At 37.7% G+C, this 24,950-nt stretch overlaps 1 protein-coding gene across 3 annotated transcripts in view; it reads right to left on the bottom strand.

The window, feature by feature from the left end:
• Positions 1-2,934: 2,934 nt before the first annotated feature.
• Positions 2,935-24,950, bottom strand: part of FAR1 (fatty acyl-CoA reductase 1) — a 39,700-nt gene continuing 17,684 nt past the window's right edge. The window contains exons 4-12 of one of the 3 annotated variants that reach the window (XM_056354014.1): positions 24,192-24,371; positions 22,126-22,303; positions 21,034-21,078; positions 20,794-20,921; positions 20,263-20,330; positions 18,571-18,742; positions 11,616-11,745; positions 7,909-8,036; positions 2,935-5,911 (exon numbers count right to left, since the gene is read on the bottom strand). In XM_056354014.1, the coding sequence (XP_056209989.1) occupies positions 5,749-5,911; positions 7,909-8,036; positions 11,616-11,745; positions 18,571-18,742; positions 20,263-20,330; positions 20,794-20,921; positions 21,034-21,078; positions 22,126-22,303; positions 24,192-24,371 (1,192 nt within the window). In that variant the 3' untranslated portion in view covers positions 2,935-5,748. The remainder of the gene's footprint in view (positions 5,912-7,908; positions 8,037-11,615; positions 11,746-18,570; positions 18,743-20,262; positions 20,331-20,793; positions 20,922-21,033; positions 21,079-22,125; positions 22,304-24,191; positions 24,372-24,950) is intronic. The other 2 variants (XM_056354015.1, XM_056354016.1) reach the window with 2 other exon arrangements.

A 24,950-nucleotide genomic window follows, 5' to 3' on the forward strand; every position in this document is an offset into this window, starting at 1 on the left:
CAATTTATTCGAAGTTGATTACCTCTTCAAAGTACAAGAATTTTTTAAAGCCTATTTGAACAGATTAGGTGTCTGTTCATGGGAGCAATTAAAGTGTATTTGTGGGACACACTGATTTAAATTAACTCGCGACAAGATTTCTATCCTATAAACTGTAAAGAAAATTCTCATCTTCCACACACTCCACAAATTTTCATACACTGTCAGCAATATTCGAAACATCTCTTTAGCTGCTGTCCCTCTCCAAACTGAATCGGAATCTTTTAAGTTCAATTAGCACTGTCCTAGGAAAGTACATTAAGTAAGAAGTGCCGGATGACAGGTTTGCTCATTTAGAATCCGAGTTAACTTCTCACCTGATTTATCTGTTTGGACCACAAGCTTTACACACAATGCAGATCATGAGCCACGTGACACAATACAGTGTCAGTATAGCCTCAATGCCACATTTGTTCTTATGTTAGTATGCACATTCATATTCAGCCCACTCCCATAATTTAGCCATTTCCTTTCATTTCCATAGGTCTCTCTCCCCACCACACAATGCAACTGCTATTAAGAAGTCCCTGCTTATTTTAAACACCTGCCTTGTGATTCTGAATCATACAGCAAAAACTGTGTAAGAGAGGAAATCAAGCCTCCTAACTTTAGATTCTTGAATTCCATCCAAGTTAAGTGCCTAAAACAGTACGTGCAACTACTTGCATCCCTAGACATCTAGTTCTAGGATAATTTCATCAGGAATGAAGGAAAGGATAAAAAACTATATGATGCTGTCTTGAATCTGGATTGAGGCTGACATGATGCATGGAAGTTAAAAGTGGCTAAGTACTGAATCATTTTCACTTAAGTGGTAAATCAGATGTTTGTTGATTAAAACAGGAATACCACAACTACCTTCTGAGACTCCTGGAGGTAGACTAAACTGCTGCTTCTACAGCAGAGATAGGGCATACATGGAGGACGTAGTGGAAACTCCTACCATGCAATGCAAGGGCAATTTAAGAATGAATGTTCATTCTACATCCTAGAAAATTTCAATCAAGCAGTGGTTTTAATTTTTTCATTTCAAAAAATCTTACGGTAAATTCTTCATATGCTCGTAAAAAGCAAAAGAGGCCTTACTTCTACATATCAGGATATTAATGTTCCAGAAGTGACAGTGGCTACAGAATTACCATCCTGAAAGGTGTAACAATTCAATTAGAATGAAATTAAAGGCTTCTGGTAATAATCACCACACTTGCAGCTAATGGATATAGCTGAATCAAGAATAAAAGTGTCCCATTCACCCTACCTAGAGCTGATGGCTCTAAGCATTCCAGTTCCATTCACCGCAAATTGATGTGCTGGAACTTCTGCTTTCACCAATTAGTCACAGTTCCTCCTGCTTCTCATAGTAAGAATAAAAGCTGCTCAAAGCTGTCATTGTTCCATATTCCAGAAAAGACAGTTGCGTAATTACTAATTATCTATCAATGAGTCATATTTGTTGCAGAGCAGGGAAAGCCAAAGCGAATGTCAACTCCGCGCTGAAGAAAAGTACAAAGATAACATTAGGGAGGAAAGCATTTATAAATATCTTGAAATTGGAAGCAGGGTTAAATTTAGTTCAAGATGGTAGAGAAGCAGCTCACAGTTTGGTTAATCAACCTTTAACTTGCAGTCATCTGCAGACAGAAAGGAGGACAGTTGTCTGAGGCAGCTCTGAAGAATACTCTAGAAGAGAGCAAGAAAACAGAATTTAAAGTGGTGAGACCTGTCAGCCTTCGCTTCTAAATTTCTGATGGTACAGCACATTAAATACACAAGCACATAATTCATATCAGCTCCACGGGAACTATTTTAGAGTTTTAGATTTACTCAAACACACAGTGAATGTCACCAGGCTGGACAAAATAAGTTGCACATACTTCAGCACAAAAAAAATGACAAACAGCAAGAATACACTTTAAAGCAATTCACTTACTTACATTTCTCCAAAGCAACCACTTTGGTAACTTTTCTTCATTTGTTTAAAGTCTGCTCAGCAGATTGTGAAATATGTAACATGATGAAAATTTATACTTCCCAGCTCTGCACAGGGTTACTTCTCAGATCCAGATTACCTCTATAAACCTGTTCCTTGTTTTTGAACAACGTACGATGTAATACTGTACTATGAAGAAAGGGCAAGATGTTTAACAGCACAAGACACAGAAGGGATAACATCTTAAAACTTTTTTTTGTTCCTTGCTCCCAATTTTTAATCAACTAAAGAGACCAACAAAACCCATCTATATTTGGTAGTTTAAGTCTTAAAGTCAAGGAAAGCTTTAAAACTGGTAGACCCCTAAACCACAGCTTACAGCTCATGCATGATCTCTAGAAGTGTGCTCTTAATAAAAAGGACAAATTCATGAAATCTGAGGATTCCAAGAAATTAAGGTTAAAAAACAAAATAACAAGCCATTTTTGTGACGCACTAACTTAATGCTACCATATCAATCCTCCCCACAAAATGTAGATGCTACCAAGAGCTACAGTTGCTTGCAATTCCTTAAAATGTTAATCCAAAATCTACTGCAAAACCACATGAAAAAGCACCCATCTATTTAAGTAAATTTGAAACAAATGCTACAAATAAACAGGCAAGGAGAAAACTAGCTGACATACAAGAAAGTCACCATGACCAAGCACACCTCATCATGTGTTTTGATATCACCCCATGAAGGTATAGAGTTTTGGGAGTTTTGTTTGTTGTTTTGGGGGGGGTTGATTCTGAAAGTTTTTGTTTTGCTTTTTAAAATGCAGTATTAGTCATAAACTTGATTTTCAAAGTTTCTCACAGAGGAAAGAGCATGTTCACGTATACCAAGATGACATTTGCACTATCCAGTTATTTTCCAGAAATTAACACTAATAACATGCAAAAATACAACAAACACTGTAACACCACTTTCAAGGGATCTGTTTATTTTTGGTTTACAAACAAAGGCACCCAATATTTCTGTTTATGTCTTATAAAAGCTCACAGATTCAGCATTTGTTTCCAAACACCTGTTCCTACAGCAGAGAAAAACATTACAGAAAAATGTAATTTTTTTTCCTGGTCCCAAATTTAAATACCAGTAGCTGTTAAGTGATCATGTTGTTTCAGACTGCTCTTCTTCCTATATAACTAACTGGAATACGTCCTGTAACTTGCTAGTCAGTACAGTCAGTCTAGCTTACTGTATCAAAATACATTTCCGCCGTATTTCTGATTGACATCTGTTACGTTCACACACTGGTATGAAGAACTGCAAAGAGAACAGGGTTTTGATATGGAAAAAAACCCCAGCAGTTTCACATAGAATTTCACAGACTGACAAAACTAATGTAATAAATGTGACACTGAATCTATTGTCAGTTAAATAGAATGACCGATGCATTTGTGTAAGATACCAATAGTGCACAGAAACACAGTCTCCAAAGAGGGAAAAAAATTTGGTTTCTAAATTGGCAAATGTTTAAAGAGTAGAGGTTGTATATCCTTTTGTTCAAAGTAATTCTTTTCTTCATTATTTATTCAAAAGAATATATTTCTAAGCAGTGGTTTGGACCAGAAATCATCAGTTAATTGGCTTCATAGCTCTCAGTATTAACAAATCAACATTAGAAGTATCATGTGTATAGTTATAAAAACCGAAATTCATAAGTGAATTCCTTCACAGAATCATTTTCAGAATATGACGTATCTGTCTTTTGCAAACTTCAGCCACATGCCAACATGGGACAAGGGGTGTCATTAGATAGTAGGCACCTCTGGAAAAAAAATCTACAATGCAGGAATGCTTAAGCATACTTTCAGGTCTAGTAAGATACTTGGGGAGGCAACTAGAAGTGTAATACACCTAATGTACTTAGTTTAAGTGTAACATCTTCAACCACAGAAGCCATAATTTATTTTCAGCCACAGTCAGAGGTCTCTCACACAAGGTGTGGTCCTAGACCATTTAGGCTTTTCATCACTAGCTTTATATATACACAAGTAATTTTAAAAAGGAATTACAGCTTAACTACTTACTACAGAATATTTAGCTTCGACAAGGAAGCCAGTATCTTTTCAAGATGAGATATACACCTGTGTGAAAGGTGTTCTCTTTAAAGAAAGTGTTTTCACAAGAATAGCAAAATAAGTTCTTTACATACTTAATTCAAATCAGACAAAAAACTACCAAGGGCAAGTATAATCTATCTCTTATGTAATTAAGTAATTATTTGCCTTTCCAAGCAGATTCAAGAACATATTCATCAGTATAAGCTGATTTTAATAAACAAACACTGGGCAAGGGTGGTGGTCAGTGCATCAATTAAAGGAACATTAAGGTGTTCTCAGAATTCTGTGCAACCAAAATTTAAAGGGATCTTCATGTACAGCCTTAAACAAGGATTCAATCTCTTCTTACAACCTGCTATTGTTACAGATGTTTTCCCTAGTGAAAAAAATTAACATGCATGAAACCCACATTACTTCAAGTTTAAACCTAGCAATTTCACAAGAGTTAAAAGATAGGTGGAAGAATTGTTAACATACTTTCATGTCATACTTTCATGTTGACGCATTTGCTCTGCTTGCCCCATAAAATGAGAGGTTTTACTGGGGTAGGGATGAGAAAGTGTGCTTACGCATTGGTGTTGTTCATGCATCAAAATTCATAGCTCAGATTTTAAAAAAATAATTCATGAAGTATTTGCTAACATTGCTTAGAATTTTAAAACAGGTGTATCTCTTAATGAAAGCCTATAGTTTGTCCAGCTATCACCAGTAATAGAAACAGCAACTAAGCATCATAAATTCCTTTCAAATACAATTACTTTTTGAAGTCAGAAGTGTAACAAGCAAGTGCTGGCTCTGTGTTCCCAATAAAAATCATTTTAAAAAAAAAAAAAAACAGTCAATGACTTTATTTTTGCCCCCCTCAGGGTTACATTTCCTTTTATCTACCCAATGATAGGATCAACTCAACTTTCAGAGAAGCGGACTGTTCATGCTGACAAACACAAGTCGAATGCAGCCAGTTTTGAGCACGCAACTGAATCATTAAATGCATTCTGAAGACCAGATCAGACAAAAGGCTTTTCAGTAATTAAGGAAGGTTGAAAGATTAGGTTTTGGGCTTTCTTCTGTTGTTTTTTCTTTTTTTTTTTTTAAAAAGCAAAGTAGGCACCACTGTTGCATCTCTACCTTGAGAATAAGGGAAGAAGTGGCAAAAACTAAAGGCCAATTACAAAAGCCCCTAAACTTTTTTTTTCAGGATATCCACCATCATTTATACACTTTTGCAACTTGCAAAACCCTTTACGATTTAGAATTTTAAATAAATAGGTCTACAGCAACTAGCAACTACTAAGTCAGTATTTATCTCGCTCAATGTGAAGTAAAACTTAAAAAAAAAAAAAAATTCATGTTAAGGCAGATTTCAATCAAACACGTTCCAAATTGCACAGTTATGTTGGTCAGTGGTCTAAAAGGTTTTCCCCAGGTCAAAGAATTAAAGTTATTTAAATGCCTGTCTAATGCCAATTCAACCTGGCACTTGACCATTTTATTTTCTCTGTTTCCAGGAAGATGTACAACTAGCATTACATATACCATACTGTATATTTTGCACTCAAATTTAAGATGAAATTATGCTTTTACAAAATGTGAGATGACTACATGTTACAGGCTTTGTGCAGTTAGACCACCATGTGCATAGATGTCCTAATGCTAAATTCTCTTCTTCAGTATCTCATAGTACTGGAGGCTCTGAAGTAGGAGAGGAACTTGTAACACAGACTAACCACAAAGTACCAGATATTTCTTGCCATTTGTGATCTTGCAATAAAGATACGCCAAATCAGGATCACAAGAACTGTATTGAAGCCATAGCGTATATTCCTCAACCTAAGGGAAAACAAAAGAAATCATTAAAAGTCAAGGTACCAAGACTACCGGAAAAAAACCACTAAAAACTAACTTCTAATGTAGAATTTATCTATCCATCTCAAGATACATTATGAATGCCATTAAGTCAATGACAGACATCAGCTGATAAGTGAAGGGCCAGACAGAGAAGGCTTTTCCATAGTTCACTGCTGAAAAGTGGAACACATGAAAACTAAGACACAGTCAGCCCTGTAGCTAACCACATGTAATTCTGCTTTATAGCTGCTTGATAAAAACCTCTTAAAGGTCATAGACATGGTAACTTACCTATGGAGGGCTGCCATCCACCCCAAAACCAAGGAAATATTTAACAGTATCAACTCCCCTCCACCCGTCCACATATTTAAAACTTCACGTATGTGTAGAAGGAATGCCAACTGATGCTGACAAAACAAAAAAATCATAGGATTTTCCAGCCACAGTGCCCAGAGTCTTCACTGCAATTTTAAACTCCTTCCTTCTCAGGGAACTATATTTAAAGATTAGGAGAAACTAAGTATCCTTTCAGGGCAACCATGACTTCTAGCAATCCTCTCACATGTAAAGACGGAAGCATCAAGACAAAAAGCAACCAGAATTTGCTCAGATTTCTCAGACACGGAGCAATCTCTTTGGTTCAGTAGAGAATGAAAATCTGTATTTCAAAGGCAGCTCTTTTTACGGAAATACTCACTGCCCTCATCTTTTTTTACAAGGCTGAGTGTTACTATAGCTAGACCTTCCTCTACATACCTTATTTGTAGAAAAAAATAGTATAAACTTCTCCATTACATAACGTAAAGCCCACATCTCAATATGCAGAAATTACACTCAGTAGCTCCCTAGAGAAGCCAGGTCCCCTACACTGCCAAATCTGGTTAATATTGAAGCAGCGGAGTTAAGAGCTAGATGGTAACAGAAGAGACCAACTTCATGCCTCAAAATAAATACATGTTAGAATCTAAACCTGTTGCAAAACAATCTACTTAGAAAACAAGAACTGCGGTCAACCTGATGCTGTTCCAGTACAAGGCTATTTCTCATGTTATTTTTTGTACAATCTTTTGTACAAAGAATAACAACTGTATAACTCCTATGCATTTTTTAACAGCATCTAAATTTAAAAAAAAAAAAACCACAGAAGGGAACACCTCTTCAGCTATTCCCACCATAATCACAGATTATCATCTTTCAAAAGTATATTTGACATTGTAACACATCACACCAATTTACTCTACAACTGCAAATCCTTGTCTTTAGACGAATAACACAAGTAGTGAACTACACAATTTTTCTTTGTGTTATCAGGATAGCAGAGGTGAAGTCGTATTGCAGAACAAAATTAATCACTTCTCCTTCACTTTAAAGTAAAAAAGTCTACAACCAGCTTTATGAATCAGCCAATAACAAAACAAGGGCAACTGTGCCAGTAAAATTCTGGACAGTAAAGTGCATTCAAATTGGAGGAGTTAAGCCACAGAAAAAAGGGGTCACATTAGAGCACCAACATCAAAGTTTCCTGTTCTGAAGTGGGGAGTCCATGCCTGTTTACTTGCCTGGTTCAAAAGATCATATTCCCAGAAGAAACAACTATTGTTCTACTAAAATTCCTTAACCAAACAAGCCATTCTGACCTTTGTGTTACTGTGTACCTTTTTACCCTCCAAAAGATACCTGGGTAGAAAAAAAAAAAATTAGAAACCTGGACTACTGCATACACTAGTGATCTGAGCTACAACCATAATCCCAACCTAATACTGTAACTATTAATACTGAGAGCAACAAATAAAAGATGACAGATGTCATCTGACTTCTTTAGAAAATGCTTCAGACCACTGGACTGGAACTGAACAATGGCACAGGACCTAAACAGGTACTATAAAACACAATTAAGTCATAATATGGATAAGCAAAATTTGACAAGGGCAGGAGAACACAGAAAATTTAAACAGAGGAAAACAAAAACTTATGCTTACTTATTCAAGTGTTTCCTAGCTGCAGGGAGGCCAGACATTTCTTCATTCAGCACATATTTCTTTGTTCCCATGCAGTAATTTTCCATGTACTCAGCCCAATGTAGTTGTCGAACATCAAAATTAAAGGTCTGCATAAAATAAAAGCTTTCACTGTTAGTCATCTAAAAATTCACCTGCTATATGCAGTAATTTAAAGGAAAAAAAAAATGCCTTTACACCAGATAATTCAAATGTCTTCTATGCAAAAAAGTTTCCTTGTCCTTAAATGTAAGAATGATCTAGATTTAGATTCCTTTTCTGACTCAACCAGCAGATTCTTATAGTATCTCTTCCAAATTTCAACTATTTCATGCCTTACTTTTGCTCCTCAGCAGTTATATTCTTCCCTCACTTCCAAGTGCACTGCTTTCCCACTTTGTCTGTCTGTAAGGATCTCCATTCTAGCAATGACTGGGTTTTATATTATGTTGTTTCCTTTTAAGCAATAAAACAATTCCAATGTGTTATAGAATAAACAATACTCTGTGCCAAGTTCACTGTTCAATAAATGCAGATTTTTTAGCTGTGCTTATAGTTGCACCAATATATTTTAGGAACAACCATGTGAGTATCTTCCTCAGGAGAGGAAGTTACTACAGTAAATTTACAACTCAAGGTTTTCACTGATGTATAGATTTCCTCACCTCAAGATTCTACAATAACAGCCCATTTAAGTCCCAATGAATACCAAGATTTTCCTAGGTTTTTAACTTTGCCAATTTTGTTTCAGGTAATAGAATAAGCAGGACCATTAAGGAACGAGAGACAAGTACACAGTTTCGTGCAGTGAAACCGTATTCAGCTTTAAAAGTTGTTACACATACAGTGAATTCCCAAGTCCATGCTTCCAAATAAGCTGCTTAACCGCATAGCCGGTGTGTTATATGGTGAAAAATAAACCTATTAAAGCCATTACGGTTATGAAGACAATCCCTCAGAACAAGCCTCTGTAATTTAGCATTGTTTGTAAGTTAAAGGTCAGTGTGTAGTTCCAGTTGTGATATAAAATACATACACAATTAACAGCCTTCCAGTACTGGCAAGTTATCAGAATCTCTCAATTATTTTCTGTAACATATCATCATAGCAAGAATGTAAAAAGTAAAGACAGTAAAGTTTCAACCATAATTTCAACTATTTCTTTATTGCTGTATGTACATCTTATTGGAAATCCAGCTATTTGAAAATCCTAACAGCCCAAAGCTCTGGAGTTACTTTGGTTTTGTTTTTTAAAACTTTTCCTGAATTCAGGTTGCTGGGGGGGGGGGGGGGGGGGGGGGGGGGGAAGGGGGAAAGAGTGGAAATCTTCTCCACACAAGAATCACCGAAAGCTATTCTATTTCCTACTTCTAGAAAGTTTATTTAGAAGTTGGGCGCCTTTTCTTATTTACAGAACTAGATTCTGCAAAACGCTTGAATAGGAAAGACACTTTAAAGATCAGAAAACTGTTTCAAATGCATAAGGGAATTTGAGTCTCTTAAAACTGACTAGTGATTTTTATTCTGCTAAATATTAACCAGCAAAACTATAGCAGAAACGAAGGGCGGGGGGGGGGAAGGCAGAGATTGACCTCTGTTGCAATACTTTAACACATATAGGTATCTTCCTGTGAGTCATCGCAGGGGTGGGGAATGACTCCGTTCCATTACAGCTTCACTACTGCACAAACACATTTTGAGTAAGTTGGAAAGAATCCAGTAAGATTTGCACCACTTTTCCCTGCGATGAGGGGCAGGGAGGTGAGAATCTGGCAGCACAGGCACCCATGCAGGAATCAGATAGTTTTGGTCAATACTAGCCACTAGGGCAAACCAGCTAGGCTCATCCAGGTTGTATTGGGTTTGAGTGGCAAGGTTGTGGTAGCAGGGGGAGCTACAGGGGTGGCTTCTGAGAAGCTACTAGAAGCTTCCCCCCATATCCAATAGAGCCAATGCCTGCCAGCTCCAAGATGGACTTGCTGCTGGCCAAAGCTGAGCCCTTCAGCAACAGTGGTGGTGTCTCTAGGATAGCGTAATTAAGAAGGGAAAAAAGAAAACTGTGGTACTGCAGCCAGAGAGGGGAATGTGAATATGTGAGAGCAACAACCCTGCAGCCCCCCAGGTCAGTGCAGAAGGAGGGGCAGGAGGGGCTCCAGGCACCGGAGCAAAGATTCCCTGACAGCCCATGGTGAAGCCCACGGTGAGGCAGGCTGTGCCCTCAGCCCACGGAGGTTAATGTGGGGCAGATCCCCACCTGCAGCTCATGGAGACCCCCTGCTGGAGCAGGTGGTTGCCCAAAGGAGGCTGTGACCCCGTGGGCAGCCTGTGCTGGAGCAGCTCCAGGCAGGACCTGTGGCCCCATGGGGAGAGGAGCCCAGGCTGGAGCAGGTTTGCTGGCAGGACGTGTGACCCTGCGGGGGACCCAGGCTGGGGCAGGGTGTGAAGAACTGAAGCCCGTGGGAAGGACCCATGTTGGAGAAGTTTGTGGAGAGCTGTCCTGTGGGACCCCACACTGGAGCAGGGCAGTGAGGAACCCTCCCCCTGAGGAAGAAGGAACAGCAGAGACATGTGATGGACTGACTGCAACTCCCACTCCCCGGCCCCCTGTGTCACTTGGGGGAAGAGGTAGAGAAATCATGAGTAAAGTTAAGCTTGGGAAGCAGGGAGAGGTGGAGGAAGGAGTTTTTAAGGCTTAGGTTTATTTCTCATTACCCTACTCTGATTTAATTGGTAATAAACGATATCAATTTCTCCAAAGAGAGTCTCTTTTACTCATGACTGTAATTGGTGAGTGATCTCTTCCTGTCCTTATCTTGATCCATGACCCTCTACTTACATTTTCCCTCCCATGCCCAGTGAGGAGGGGAGTGACAAAGCAGCTCCAGTGGGCACCTGGCATCCAGCCAGGATCAACCCACCACACAAGTATTTCTGTTAGTTTGGGACTGGTAAAATAGAGCACCAAAATAAAGGCTCACGGATAGTCAACAGCACATAGTGGGAAGCCTAAGATTTTTCCTTTGAGCTCTTTCATTTACTCTTACTCAGACCCTGCACTCAACACTTTTCCTTCTTCCTCACTGATCTTCAGGACTTCTGTGTCATCCTGCTTCTGTTACACTTTCCCCCCTGCATGGGGCAATTTTAGTCACACAGCAAGACTGCACTTCAGAAAGAAGCGAGAGAAGTTACACTTGCATTTCTTTAGATACATGTGACTGACCAGAGCACGAGAAGAGTATATAAAAGCTTACTAGTTTAAAAACAAGCAAAAAAGTCTTTCAAAAATCCACCTCCCGTTCCTCAGAAAAGAGACACCAGTCAAGTAGTAAATCCTTGTTTTATTCATGACTTAGGGAAAACCCTAACAGCTTGGCCACTTGGTTGATCTATGACCAACACCGGATCACGTGATCTGGCCACTCCGAAGACAATCACCTTTTACATCAGGCCTCCTTCCAAGGGGTCCTGCCCTTCCTCATGTCTGATCAAATCAATGAGCTATAACTTACAACACAGCCCTGGCACAACTGAAAGGATGCGACAGGAATCTCTGGTGCTGAGTTAGTACTAGGATTAGCTCCACATGATAGTAAGCAGCATCACCAGCTCATGTCCTTACTCAGTCTTGAATAAAGGGGCTTATATTTCACTTTCAGTCCCCATGCCCACATCACACAGCTACTTGCCTTTTTGTCTTCAGGGTTTAGCTGGTTCATTAGCATAGTCATATTTTCAGTATTCCAGATCCAAGAATTGCTTGTAAAGTATTCTAATACCATCATGGCCTTATGAAGACGTGTTATTGTTTTCATCATCCTACAGTCCAAGGCATGGAATGTACAGGTTACAGTGGTAAAGATTAGTTCAAACAAGACAGACAGTAAGATTTTGAGGTTTTTAACCCTTCAACCCCACACCCCTATGTTAACATATCCCACCTCGCTCTGCATGTTATATTAGATCAATAGGGTATTTCTGCATATTATTAAAGGGGACTGTGGCTGTCCAACCTTTATATAGAATCAGAAATTATAGGACAGTCCTTTTTTCCTAATCCTACTTCCCAGTGCAACCATAAGTTATAACCTCTTATCTTTTTTAGTGAAAAAACCCCATTGTCTTCTGTTGGTAACTCTTTGTTCAGGACAAACACAGAACACTTTTCCACATACTGGAGTATCTAGCTGTTCTGAACAACACAACTTGACAGGAGAGTCAAATTGCACAGTGCAGAACATACACACCCAACAACTTTAAGCAAGGGAGTAAGTTCCCCGATCTTCCTGCACACTGTGCAAGACACCAGATCTCTGTAATAAAACTGGTTTACTATGGTGACTAAAAGATCAAGGCTTAAAACCACCAGAAATATGGCTTAGCCCATTATCCCTACTGCTTTTGCAAAGGGCAGGAAAATATTTAAGGGCATAGAAAGACCATAGTAGATCCTGCCAAGTTAAGTGATTAGTTCCATGCTACTTCCAAATATGCAGAAATAACCTTCCATCATCCCTTAATACGCCAAGGAAGCAACTCTACAAAACCATAACCTGGAGTATGGAGAAACTATGTTATAAGGATCAATTTGGGCAAGTTTCTCTCCCAGACTATCTGAAGTGGACCCCAAAAAAATGCAAGTTATCCAGAATCAAAGTTCCCACATTCATGACAAGAAAATTGTTTCAAATTACTACTGCTAGCACTGTAACACCCAATATTATTAAGTAGTAACTAGTACCACATAACCTAATGTTAAATTTCTGCTTTGGGTGCTCAAGGTATTTCCATCTTTCAGAACTGCTTCCAAATTGATCCTTATAGCAGCCCACACTGATCATTTTAAGTAGAGGGAGGAGCAGAACAACCCAGCGCTAACTGGAAATGGTTTGGACAGTCAGTTATGTTTAATGAAGTTCATAGAAGCAATAAAAAACACTGATTTTTCTCTGAAAGCTGCTTTAGATGCATTCCTACTTGTAAAAGGGATACAGCATATTGTCCCAGAAACTCTTCTAAAGAAAGTATTTTGCACCACATTAGTGTCATTAATGGCTGCCATCTCAGTAGCTAAGGAAATACCAAAATTGCCTCTTTCACCTCATGAAATGGAGTAATACAAATTGCAGACACCGTTGAAAAAGTAAGAGTATCTCTAAAGCACAAAAAGCACAAGTATTTTTCCTTGAACCCCACAGGAACCTATCTGCTGAGTAATTCAGAGTTGTATTCCAATCTTAGACCACCAATAGATGTTTCTAGATGCTTTCAAACACCTGTTTATAAGTTTCACCAGTTGGGCAAGGTGGTTCAGGTCAGCTCCCACTGTTGCCACAGTCCCTCTGATTCACAAATAGGAATGCAGACCATGCATCCAAACACATCCTGTGCTAACAGGACTGAACAGAACACAAAAAAAAACCAGTATCATTTCAGTGGGGAAAAAAAAAAAAAAAAAAAAATCAGGAAAGAACTTGAAACTTGGAAAACAAAGATCTCACTGGTCAGATAAGCCACAAAGGCCTCATAGCAAAACGGTCTGGATAAAAAATAGTGCCAAACAGAACACGGTGGCTAAGTACTTAAGATTTTTTGCAGAGGCCTATCTATTGATGTCTTAAGATTATTTAACTTAGTTGACTTGCCCTTTTGTGCCTCCTCAGTTCATGTTCTTACACTAAGCTGGGACAGCAGCTGAGTTTTAGTTAGGGTGCTTAGACTGCTACAGTTTACGAAAACTTGAACCCCTGCAAAATACTAAACGATGCAAATGAATATCTGATTTGACAAGTATAGACTTTGAGCTTATTGCTGGCTACTGACATCGGTTTTCACTCTTCTCTCTAATGAAACACGAAACTACATTTAAACTAACGCTATCCCAATTTGGGGTAACACTAATGTAGACTAACCTCTGCTGGGGATCTTGCTGTCTCTACTTATAGATATGATTTTAAAGCATAGCTAAGCTAATTAAAAAAAAAAATAAATCAAGTGGCTGAAAAGAGTTGTTCTACCTCAGCTCCAGACTTCTTCCCCTCCCTCCAACTCAAAATTGGATTTAGTGACTGACCACAGAACCACCTGATTAAATTCATCACTCATCAGTTGTTTTTTTTCTTTGTAGGGCTAGTTTCTTATGTATCAGCCAAAATAATTGTCTTCACATCCTCTCAATTGCTAGATTCATTAAAGTTTGCAGAAGACTACCAACTTTCTTGGTGACAGCTTGTCAGTTTGCACTAAATCAACCTGAAACTACCTTTTTTTTTTTTTTTAAGAAGAAAAGGTATGCTGACAGCCTCTCAGAGAAGTCAGCAATGAGTGTCATTTAGTAGACACTTGTGCAGCTCTGGCAGACTATGTTCTGTAACTCCAATGGCACCATCCAGCAAATAGGAATACACCCGTGACTCAAAAAAGATCATGAATACACATAATGGAACTTTATCTCTCAACCTGAAGTTTTGAAATATATACTTCATAGGTTGTTCCACAGATAGCCATTGGTTACAAGTCATAAATACCAAAGCCATATATAATCATTCAGTACATCAAGTATCGCATCAGACCTTCTTCATAAGCTGAAGACAGAAAAGAAGTCAGACCTGCTGATCATCATAAACAACTGAACAGTCACCAAATCAGTGTGACAGCATGCAAGACTTTCACCTAGATACCAAGCAGAATTTTGCTTCTACTAGGCCATCCTTACTGCCACTATAACACAAAATATATTACAACAGTTTGGGAAACACATGACAGGAATCAAAAATTTTAAGCAAGAGTAAATTATCTGTAAGTTTGGTGGGCATGTTTCCATAGCAGACAATTGAAAGTGACCTGGCTTAAGGCTGTGACTGCATTTTTAAGAGGTCTTACACACAACTATTGTCTCCAAGCTAAAAACAGTTCTGATGCTAAATACAGACTGATCCTTCAGTGGATCTATAGGCTGCCAAACTGCAAGTGTCTGCATAAGCATTAGATATAGTTAATTACATACTTTTTTAAAGATTCCTCTAAAACACATAGAACAAGCTTTCAGATTTGTCTTTGTTCAGGTTTTCATTTTGACTGTAAATTTTGAAGTGTAAGACATACTACTGGTATTCTTATCTTTCCGGCATCTCTGTGCACAACTTACAAGTGCTTCCAAGAGGAAAACTCACATTAATCTATTCAACAAAAATGTACTGTACTCTCTACTCATTTCTGGTTTGTAAGACAGGAACTACATGAAAGGTGCTTTATATTAAGTTTTAAGCAGCTTTAAATTGAAGTGATAGATATGAAATTATGTCCTTTACATCCTCCCTACATACACCAACCACACCTTCCCTTTAACTTTATAAGAAGCAGTAACAGAAAATTAATTGCTGGAGAAAACCCTGAATTACTACTTGAAATATGTCATGTCACATTCTGTAATTGGAAAGACCTGCTGGGTTTGTATTTTAAAAGGCTTTAAGATTTCAAATACACTGAATTCTTTCTAGATAATGTATGGTTCTGTTGTGCTAAGTTACAAGAGAGAACTACGCCTTATATGAAAGTTAGACAATTAATAAGCTTTGTTACACAACTAACTATATATGGCAAGTTACTGACAACGCTATCCTTAAACTCAGATGCTAAAGATTATCACCGCTATTTATGTAGTTCCACAATGCTGTAATAGTCTTAAGTATTTAGTATAAAATATTAAATCTTCATTATGTCAATCTTTATTGTACATGCTCTATAAAATCTGGAAGACATATTATATACATTATTTCTTACTTTAACTGTTAATGTTATCAAAAACCTGTTCAATTCAAGAGCCTTAAGCTAGATGCAAAACCAGCAAAAAGATTTCCATCTCAGTAAAAACATTGCTTCCGCAAGCGAGATGCAAATGATTTCATATTGCAGGAAAATGTCAGCAGGTAAGTTTCCAGAAAATTCCTGAACAGGAAGGCATTTTTTTAAATTATTATTGTAAACGTAATCCTTTAATTCTGAAGGGTCATAGGCCTGATCTATCTCTTCCACTTGCTAAAAATGTCTCATTCAGTCGCAGTGCAATATCCTGACACTATGACATGTAACATGAGTGAAGTTACATTTCTGTGTAGGTTCAATTGCTCAATATTTTTCCTACATTGTATGCAATAAAGACCTCAGAAGTGTATTCAGACTCAGCACAGAGTGGCCAGGCTATTGACTACATGTAGTCGAATTAGCACAGTATTTGAATTTTCTTGTGCTGGTTTTATTATAATGCTCAAGTTTTTTTCTGCTAAATCGTGGTGGGAAAGGTCACATTTTAGATTAAGCCATCCCTTCTTCACTCAGAACAGCATTTTATTGAGTTTAATAATTTCCAATAAAGTTTCCAAGGCTTCAGAAGTTTCCTAGTACATGCTGCCTGGTAATTACAACCATCCTGTCAACTGGACAGAACGGCAACAGGAACAGCAGTGCATTCCTATACCATGACTGTCTTCAGTCCATCAGTTAAAGCAGCTTTCAAAGTACTTTGAACCAGAAGACCAGAGAAGTGGCAGAGTAAAAATCTGTCTCAAGTTTCTTCTATTATTAAACAACACACGAAGCACATATAGGATTTAACACTGCATGCCTTGCTTGCATCTATATATTTATTTGCTTCTACTGCTCCTATTGCAGGCTCCCACTTTTTAAATGCTTCAAAAAAAAAGAGCACTATATAATGAAAGTTATATTCCTATAAGTGGGCTGGGTATCAAACTTAAAAGCTTTTCTTTCAAGTGCATTTGAGTAACCTTGGTGACTGAACAATTGCTAGTTTTAGTTCCATCTCCCATCTTTCCTCCAAAGTAGAAATCTTGTGCATGATAGGAAACTCACCCACCCACTGTTATAGTAGACTAATTAGGAATACTTGTATCAGTAATACTTCACAGGCTAGAAAATACATATTTAACATCACCAACTGTACTAGTACTGATTAAAGTTCTAAATTCCATCTTCAGACATCAAGAAAGTCCGGGAAAAGCAAACACAGGATTCAACATTCCCAATGTTACAATATAAAACTGCTAAGAGTCTTCTAAACAACATGATTATTCACAGTGTTGTTTTACACCCACTGGTCAAATTCTTAAAAGACTAGACAACTTTTAAAGACTGACAAGATTCTGGCAGCACAACTCCCTAACCATTTGAAAGACAGCAGGTTGGCATTTATAGTATAGCTATTTTTAGTGAGTGATGAAATCTTCACATCTGTCAGGGAATTTCTACCATTTTTTATTAATAACATTGCAAAAGAACGTAAAAGCTAGGAACGTACTCAATACCTTCTTTTGATCTGAAGAGCTTACATTTTTAATGTGGGAAGATTACCCCACAGGCACAGTCTCCTGTCACTACTGTTGCTGTATTACACTACTGAATAACTGAACCCAAGGTAGTTCAGAACTTTTCTCCTACAAACCACTCACATGGCTTCCTTCTACTGATGCAGTGCCAAGTCTGTTACAGAACTCTTCCCCTCCTGGTAAGACAGACCTAGACTACAGGACACTTGTCTTAATACACTGTCACCACAGTGGAGATTTTATAGAGCCCGAACACAAATACTTTCAAAAATCTAATACATGCAATGAGTTAAGACCATATGGCTTGGTAAATCTGAAAAATTGAAGTGATGTCTTATACTTCTACATAATTGAGTTTAGCCTATTTAGCAGAGCTATGCCATTTTCACCACTTAAGTTGTTAAGAAGATACTAGTGTAAATATTATAAACTGAATGGAGTGTTGAGATGATACAACTTGATCTGATATGTTGGTTTGTATCATCTACAGAATAACCCACAATTATTAACTCCATCTCCCATTCCACTTTCAATTTATAATGGCAACAATAATCTTAATGCAAGCCACTTCCTAGAGTTTAATGACCAACTAGGATTCTGATCAGAGACATATCCTGTACAGCAGCATTGAGCCAGTCATTAATCTCTTCAAAATGTAGCCACTGGGTTGTTACTGCTTATAGTTAGTACATCTAGGTAATGCCCATGCCATGTCTTCTTCGTAAGTCTCCACCACCTCACCAGCAAGGTATTTTTAGCCCTGTCCTCCTTTTTATGTTTATCCTTTAGCCCTGTCCTCCTCTATTATGGTTTTTGACCTGTCAATCTAAGCGAAAGATCATGCAAAAAAATGCAGGCATTGTAGGGCTGACTGCAGTCCAATATTGACATAAGAGGGGGCTGGACTGTAAACTACAGTTAGGGTGCCTTACTGCACTTTCTAATGGATTTATCTTGATATACAAATTAACGAGGTGTCTTGTAGGAAAAAATAAGGATCAATATATTGAGTATTTATTATTCAAGAACAAACATCACTTGCTAGACCTTGTAATTCTGTTTACCTTGACTACTCAAACACCCAAACTATCTAACAAAAACATCCCCACTTCTGCTAGAAAGTTCAAAGTCACTCTGAATTCAAGGACCTGCTCTCAGGGAAAAAAGCAAGCTGAGTTTTAGTCATAAAGCATTCAGGGGAAGAAAAAAAATTTGAAATAATCAATATATATATCATAGTGTAAGCATAGCTTTGTTTAAAAGTCAGAGGAACAGGCAAGACAGAGCTAGTCACCATTACCTTGGGCTTCTTCCAGTAATCCTGAGGTAGATATCATACAGGAATGCTGGGGCCTTATGGCTTACAGCAATCCAGTAATGATATAAAAGGTGATTGGAAGTTAGATTTACATTGGGCCGTCTGAAGGCCTGTTCGAGAGGATTCCTCTTGAAAGTAGAAATTACATGGTATTCTGAGAAAGAGAAGTTGCGTAACAGCTTTGATAATAACCATGTAAGATTTAATGGTTTTCAAAATACATTACAGCATACAGTATGTTATTTAAATATCCACCCTAACTTTTCTACAATCCACAGAAACTAAAACAATGTCATAAGCTTTTAACCTAGAATACTGTTAAACTGGTTATTATAATTAAGAGGTCTTTCATGCCTTCCCCTTCAGTATCACATTTTATTGTAGCTTCTCTCTTTCTTTTCCTCTTCCCTACCTTAGAAATTGTTGGTTTCAAAAATTCACAGCAACTTCAGTTTATACAGCGTGTAAAGCTATTTAAATAGTCATCTATATTTCATGAAGAATGCTATTCTGATCTCGTGTGAGGAATAATTTAAGAATAGACTGAGGACTCCACAAGCATCTGAAGTGCATTTCAAATTACATTTTTAAACAACTTATCCATATTTAAGCATTATGAAAAAAGCTATTAGGATGGGACTCCTGCTAACACCTGAAAATGCTGTACACGACAGTTATGCAAAATCAGTGTCTTAAAAAGTTACGTACAAATTCACCTCTCCTTTTAATAATCTCTCATAATTTTATGCTGTTTATAGACAGTATTTAAATATCCAATTCGCACTAGAATATTAATAAAGTCAGCAATTTTCCAAGTTTGGCTGAAGCAAAAAGGTTTATAAATTCAGATACATATAAAATAGGCAAAGTGAAATAAAAAGCATGAAAAAAGTAGTGAAGAAAAATATAATAGATTTAAGTATTAAAGTTAACAGAGAAAAAATATAATCCGAGTTTAAGGATTCTATTTCTAAAAAACTGAAGGCAAATGAAACAGCTTCACCACACCAGCCAGCTTGTATTGCTGTTTATAACAAACACTATTACAAAGCTTTTGGCATGTGGGTTACATGCTATCTAGTCAGGATACCTAGGAGTTGAAAATAGATGGCCATACTTTTTTAAAGATTACTTTTCCCTGTACGTGAATAGTTGAAGTCTCATTTAGCTATCTGAAGATTATGAGAGTAACCTCAACCAACAGTTAACTTAAGCCAAACATAAAGCAAAACTATTACCATACCTCTCAGTTATGCAGATGTACAAAACATCTAATTGTGGGCTATTTATCCATATGTATTTAGTAATTAGTTGGCATTAAACCCAACATGACTACTGCTCCTCTGAGCAATGCTTTTCTCCGTGCACTACCCAAACTCTGCAGATTAGGTCATGGCAGCAAACAGAAAAATCAGTTCTCCCATAAAGTTATAATGGAATTTAAAAAAACAACATGCAGAACAAAATGAAACTGTGAAAATGCTACAAGGGGAGAAAACTAGCAATGGAAGTTAATGAAAAAGCACAATACACTGCAAAATTGAGAGGTATGGCTATTATACTAGTTTCAACAATGGAAATACAACATGATCTACTGATTATACCCTGTCCTTTTATTATTGGACCTTATTTTCCTATTAAAGTCTATAAAAAAAAAAAAGAAACATGGCATACCAACTTCACCCCAATGGAAAGGATTGGTGCCACCTGTTGTACAGTTATATACCATGACATTTCTTGGTCTGGGCAGGGGAGAAAAGACCAAAGAGCAAGTTAGAAAACAACCTTTTAAAAACAGACAAAATACCCAAACTTATTCTTTCCCTCAACAGCATCATTTACATAAAGCAGAAAGCATCAATCTCATGTCAGATTTCTTGCTTTCTATGCTACCTTCCAGTCTTTTTCTCCTTCTTTAACTATTATATTTCTCTTCTTCCAGAGAAGGCATCACCTACATAATCGTAGATTGTATTCATTACAAGACCCAGGAAGGAATTTTCAGGCATAGCTTCTACAACAGTATCAGTAGGTGATGTCTTCCTCTTTGGCATAAGGAAGTTACTGTGAAGGACTAACACTGTTGAAACTTTGAATTCCTTTGTCCTGGGGGAATAGCAGGACACCGATTAGAAATTCAATAGAAGACTAACTTATTAAAATACAAAATAAAATTTCAAAATACTTCGTACTCTCTATTGTCACCTGTTATACCTATTAACTCCAGAATACCAGGCTGCAGCCAGCGTCGTATTGACAACAACATCTACTGGAACAAGATCTGCTACTGCATTGTTGGAAGCTCTCATTGTTCGAAGAATTCCTTTTCCTGCCTTAAAAAACAGAAAAAAAAAAGAAAAAAAAAAGACAGAAGAGCCACCAGTGAAACATACAAAGCTTTGCTGCCTTCTGAAGGAGCTAAATAAAAGTGTATTTATTACTTACAGCAATGAAGAGACCACTAGGTCCATTGAAGTTATCAATCCATCCCTATTACGAACAGGGGGGGAGGGAAAAGATCTGGTTAGAATATACTGAAGTTGGCATTTTCAAGTGAAAATTTCAAGTTTCTACAAGTGTAAGGAGTAGAGGGAAAAGAGAATAAAGAAAAATATATTAAATTTCCAAGCCTCTAAATTAAGTTCTTCCATATCAAAATCTAGTGATGTAACAAGCTGCTATGATTCAGACGAGATCTACCTATAGATTCACTGGTCTTTCCAGTGACATGCTAGGTTGCTTATTTCTTGGTGAATAAAATGCAGAGCATTTTCTGTATAAGTTTATACGCATTTATACACGTTTATAATCAGTATTCAAGTTCACAAGTATTTTTAGACTAGCTTCTAGCAACTTGAAGACGACAGGTTAGCAGCTTTGCCATCGATTATTCTTTCATTTTTCAAACTGAAGACGTTCTTGCTCAACTTTAATGACAGTATTTAGACACTATATACTTATGGCTTGACATGTACATTATACATACTAAGAAGGTACGCAAAGTCAATTATATGGATTTTAAGAGCTTGAGGGATATTCAGTCTTGAACTGGAGAAGCTATCCTGACGCCAATCTCCCATATAGGAAGCATACAGTATACAGCACATGGAACCTATGGCATCCTCTGCAAAGCTTACAGGGTTAGACTACCAGTGAAGCCAAAACAACTTCATGTCCTGCAGTCCCCAGTTTTCTTAGTCACCCTTTGCAGTTACTGACATAACAAAGCATCTTGAAGAGGGAAAAACAGATGAAGATACACAGAACCGTAAAGTAAAAATCTAATTATTTTGTGTGTGAAACAGTATCTCCCATTGTGATAAGTGTCTTATTCTGCAATTAGAAGTAGTTTACCCCTAAATTTCACACAAAGAATACCATATTTGATAACTTTTGTATCTGTTGTTATTCAGCAGCAACCAAGCCACAACTTCATAGTCTAAAAGGTTTTCCTCTACAAAGGTCACTAGATAAAAAGGTTGTCAGTATATACTACAGTTTACAGGCAAGATGGTCAGTGAAAACTCAGTAACTTACAGGAAAAGGCTCCTTCCAGCTAGCACCAACAATAGATGGCCTTATAATAGCTGTGTTTAATTTTGCACCTTCTTGTTGTACTACATATTCGGCTAAGGCTTTTGTATATGTGTAAGTATTAGGTCTGTCGCCTATCAGTTTAGGAGTAATATCATTCACTAGGCCATCATCCATCCACCTAAAGAAACAAAATAAAAGGCAAGTGTAAATTACTGCATGCTGCTTCACTGGGTTGGAGGGGGAGGGGAGGAATGTGAATTGGATTGTTACTATGATTTTTTTTCCCCCCTTTAAAGGAAATGGGATACAGACTGAAATGAAAACCAGTTTCTCAGTAAAAGAGAGGACTGTACATTCAGTGTCCACTGAAAAGAAGGATACTGGTATTTATTTATTACACACTAACTACACAGCTAGTGACACATTCCTTTACAACAATCCTAATTTTATCAACTAAGTTCTGAAACGAAGTGCAGACACAGCAAGTTAGTCTTTTTTAACACAGACACACCACTTCTCAGTTAGCACTGTCATATGGAAAATGGTGCTACTGCAAAGAAGTCCCAGCTGCATTACAAGCATCACCTCCACCTTTGTGGTGTTAAGCAATCACACACCACCTCTGCAGCAAGCTGGTGACCAGTTTCTCTCCTTTAATTAAGTTCTGCAACTTCACCTTGCATCTCGATTCATTCAGCAGTTTGTGTTCAAAATGATAATAACCTTCAGTCATAGCAGCCAAGCAAAACAGGGATGTGCCTCCAACTATTGCTATTTTAGTGTTCTCCACTTCAAAACACGACTTGGATTTTATTTGGTTCAGTCACGCAACATCTTAGCCACACAAATAGAATTTAGCCAACGTCGTTCTTCACCAATGTTCTGTTCAATCAAAGCTAACATGCATCAGATGCCCTTCATGAAATTACCCAGGGCAGGAAGAGGAGTACTAAAGCCCAGATAGGGACACAAATCTGTTTCTATGTCTGTCAGCTGTTGGCTAAAGAGATGACTTGTAAAAATTTACAAAAGCCTTCTCTCATTGCCATGAATTCTGAAACACAGAGAGCTGGTCCATGCCCAAACCAAGCAATTTAAGTTATACTTAATCTGCTTGTGAAAAGAAAAGACAGACAAAAATATGACTATTTCTGAATACCTAATTTGAAGTCAAAATTATTTTTAAAAGTTTGGCTCCATGTGCATTCTAGGTAGAAAGTAACTCAATTGTTTTTAATGTTAGCGTTCTTCCTTCTATAATAACAAGTTGAAGAAGGTATTTTACTTTTTTTTTTTAGTTCCATAGTTCTACTACAAGGCATGGTATTTTGTATGACAGGGGAGAAGGGAGAGTGATTTAGAGTTGAGATTATAATTTATTGCATTACACTTCACTTATCCCATATATGCCACCTGTTCAAGTTCAGGCTTGACAGTTACTAAATAAGACCTTAGGGCAACTAATATACACAGAAAATAATACAGAATGCATGATTCCCCCCCCCCCCAGTAATGCCCAATTCAAGACTAAAAAGCTACAGAAGACATATTTTTTTTTTATGTCTGTGTTCTCTGAATACCCAACAGAACCATTTCTCCAGTTGTGTTTAAGCAGCTAAGTAATATTTCAGTACCTCAGTCTGATTTTGCAATGGCATTTAGGTGCATGTAGTAGAGCCTGCTGTTAAAAGGGACTCTCTTGGTTTTACCCCTTTCCCTTCCAATACCAGTGCTAGCGCACTCGTAACAGTACAGCTTTGTTTTTAATAGCTCCTGATTCGACTCATCATGCAGCTGAAAAACTGTCACCCTCAGCACATAGGAGGCATCATGAGTAGATATGAGCACTCCCTCCTTTGGTACCACTTCATACTTAGCTCAGTTTCAAGTGACCATAAAACTCTAACCCATCACCTTTACAGAAAAAAGGAAAGTGTCAGCCATGCTGTCAGGCTCACAGGACAGCATAAGCCAACTTCTTCATGTTTCAGGTTCCTAACCGTTCTTTGGTACTTTGTTCCTAGGTTACAGATTACTGAAGTAGCTTCATTAAACATAACACATACTCAAGAGAATCTATCAGTTTCTTGGGATCAACAGGAGGTGGATAAACTACTTCCTCAATCTGTTTTCGATTGCAGTATGCATAGGCGGTCGAAACGTGCATGAACACTTCCAGATTCTTCATTTGCTGTGCCAAGAAGAGGAGCTGTTGTGTGGCAGTCACATTTAACTGAACAGCATCTCTGTTGATGATTAAACAGAAATTTGATTAGCAGAAAGCAAGCAAAAAGAAATAACTAGTCAGTTCACTCCTCCATGAATTCCAATTCACTGCCTCCGTGATACGTATATAAAGTATTCCTAACACTCCACCCTCCCAAAAAAGCAGAATGGACAGTGCCCTGACTTTCTGCTTAGAGCAATATCCCACAGTCTTCACACAGATGATCTCTCAATCTTCAAGATAAACTTCCTACGTTTTACCCTGTTCTTATTGGAATCATCATGCTCCATTACTAGAGTGGGAAAGTCAGTATACCTTTGACCTCCCCAAGCTAAATCCCAATCCTACATTTTTCATAAAACATGAGAAAGAAATAATGTAAAACGCAACACCTAGCTGCCACACAAGATGCATTTCCGAACCTCCTAGTTCAAGTAGTTAGGTCAACAACCCAGAAGGAAGGCTTAGAGGGCTAGCAAGTTGGAGCCTGGCATCTTCTTGCAGAACAGCACAAGAGGATTACAGGAAGGGGAGAGGCCAGGAGGAAAACAAACCACCAAGGATGCCACTTTCATCCTTGAACTTCACTGCTTCTCAT

The sequence above is a fragment of the Falco biarmicus genome, chromosome 10 (assembly GCF_023638135.1).
Source record: "Falco biarmicus isolate bFalBia1 chromosome 10, bFalBia1.pri, whole genome shotgun sequence".
In the NCBI taxonomy this organism is placed as follows: domain Eukaryota; kingdom Metazoa; phylum Chordata; class Aves; order Falconiformes; family Falconidae; genus Falco; species Falco biarmicus.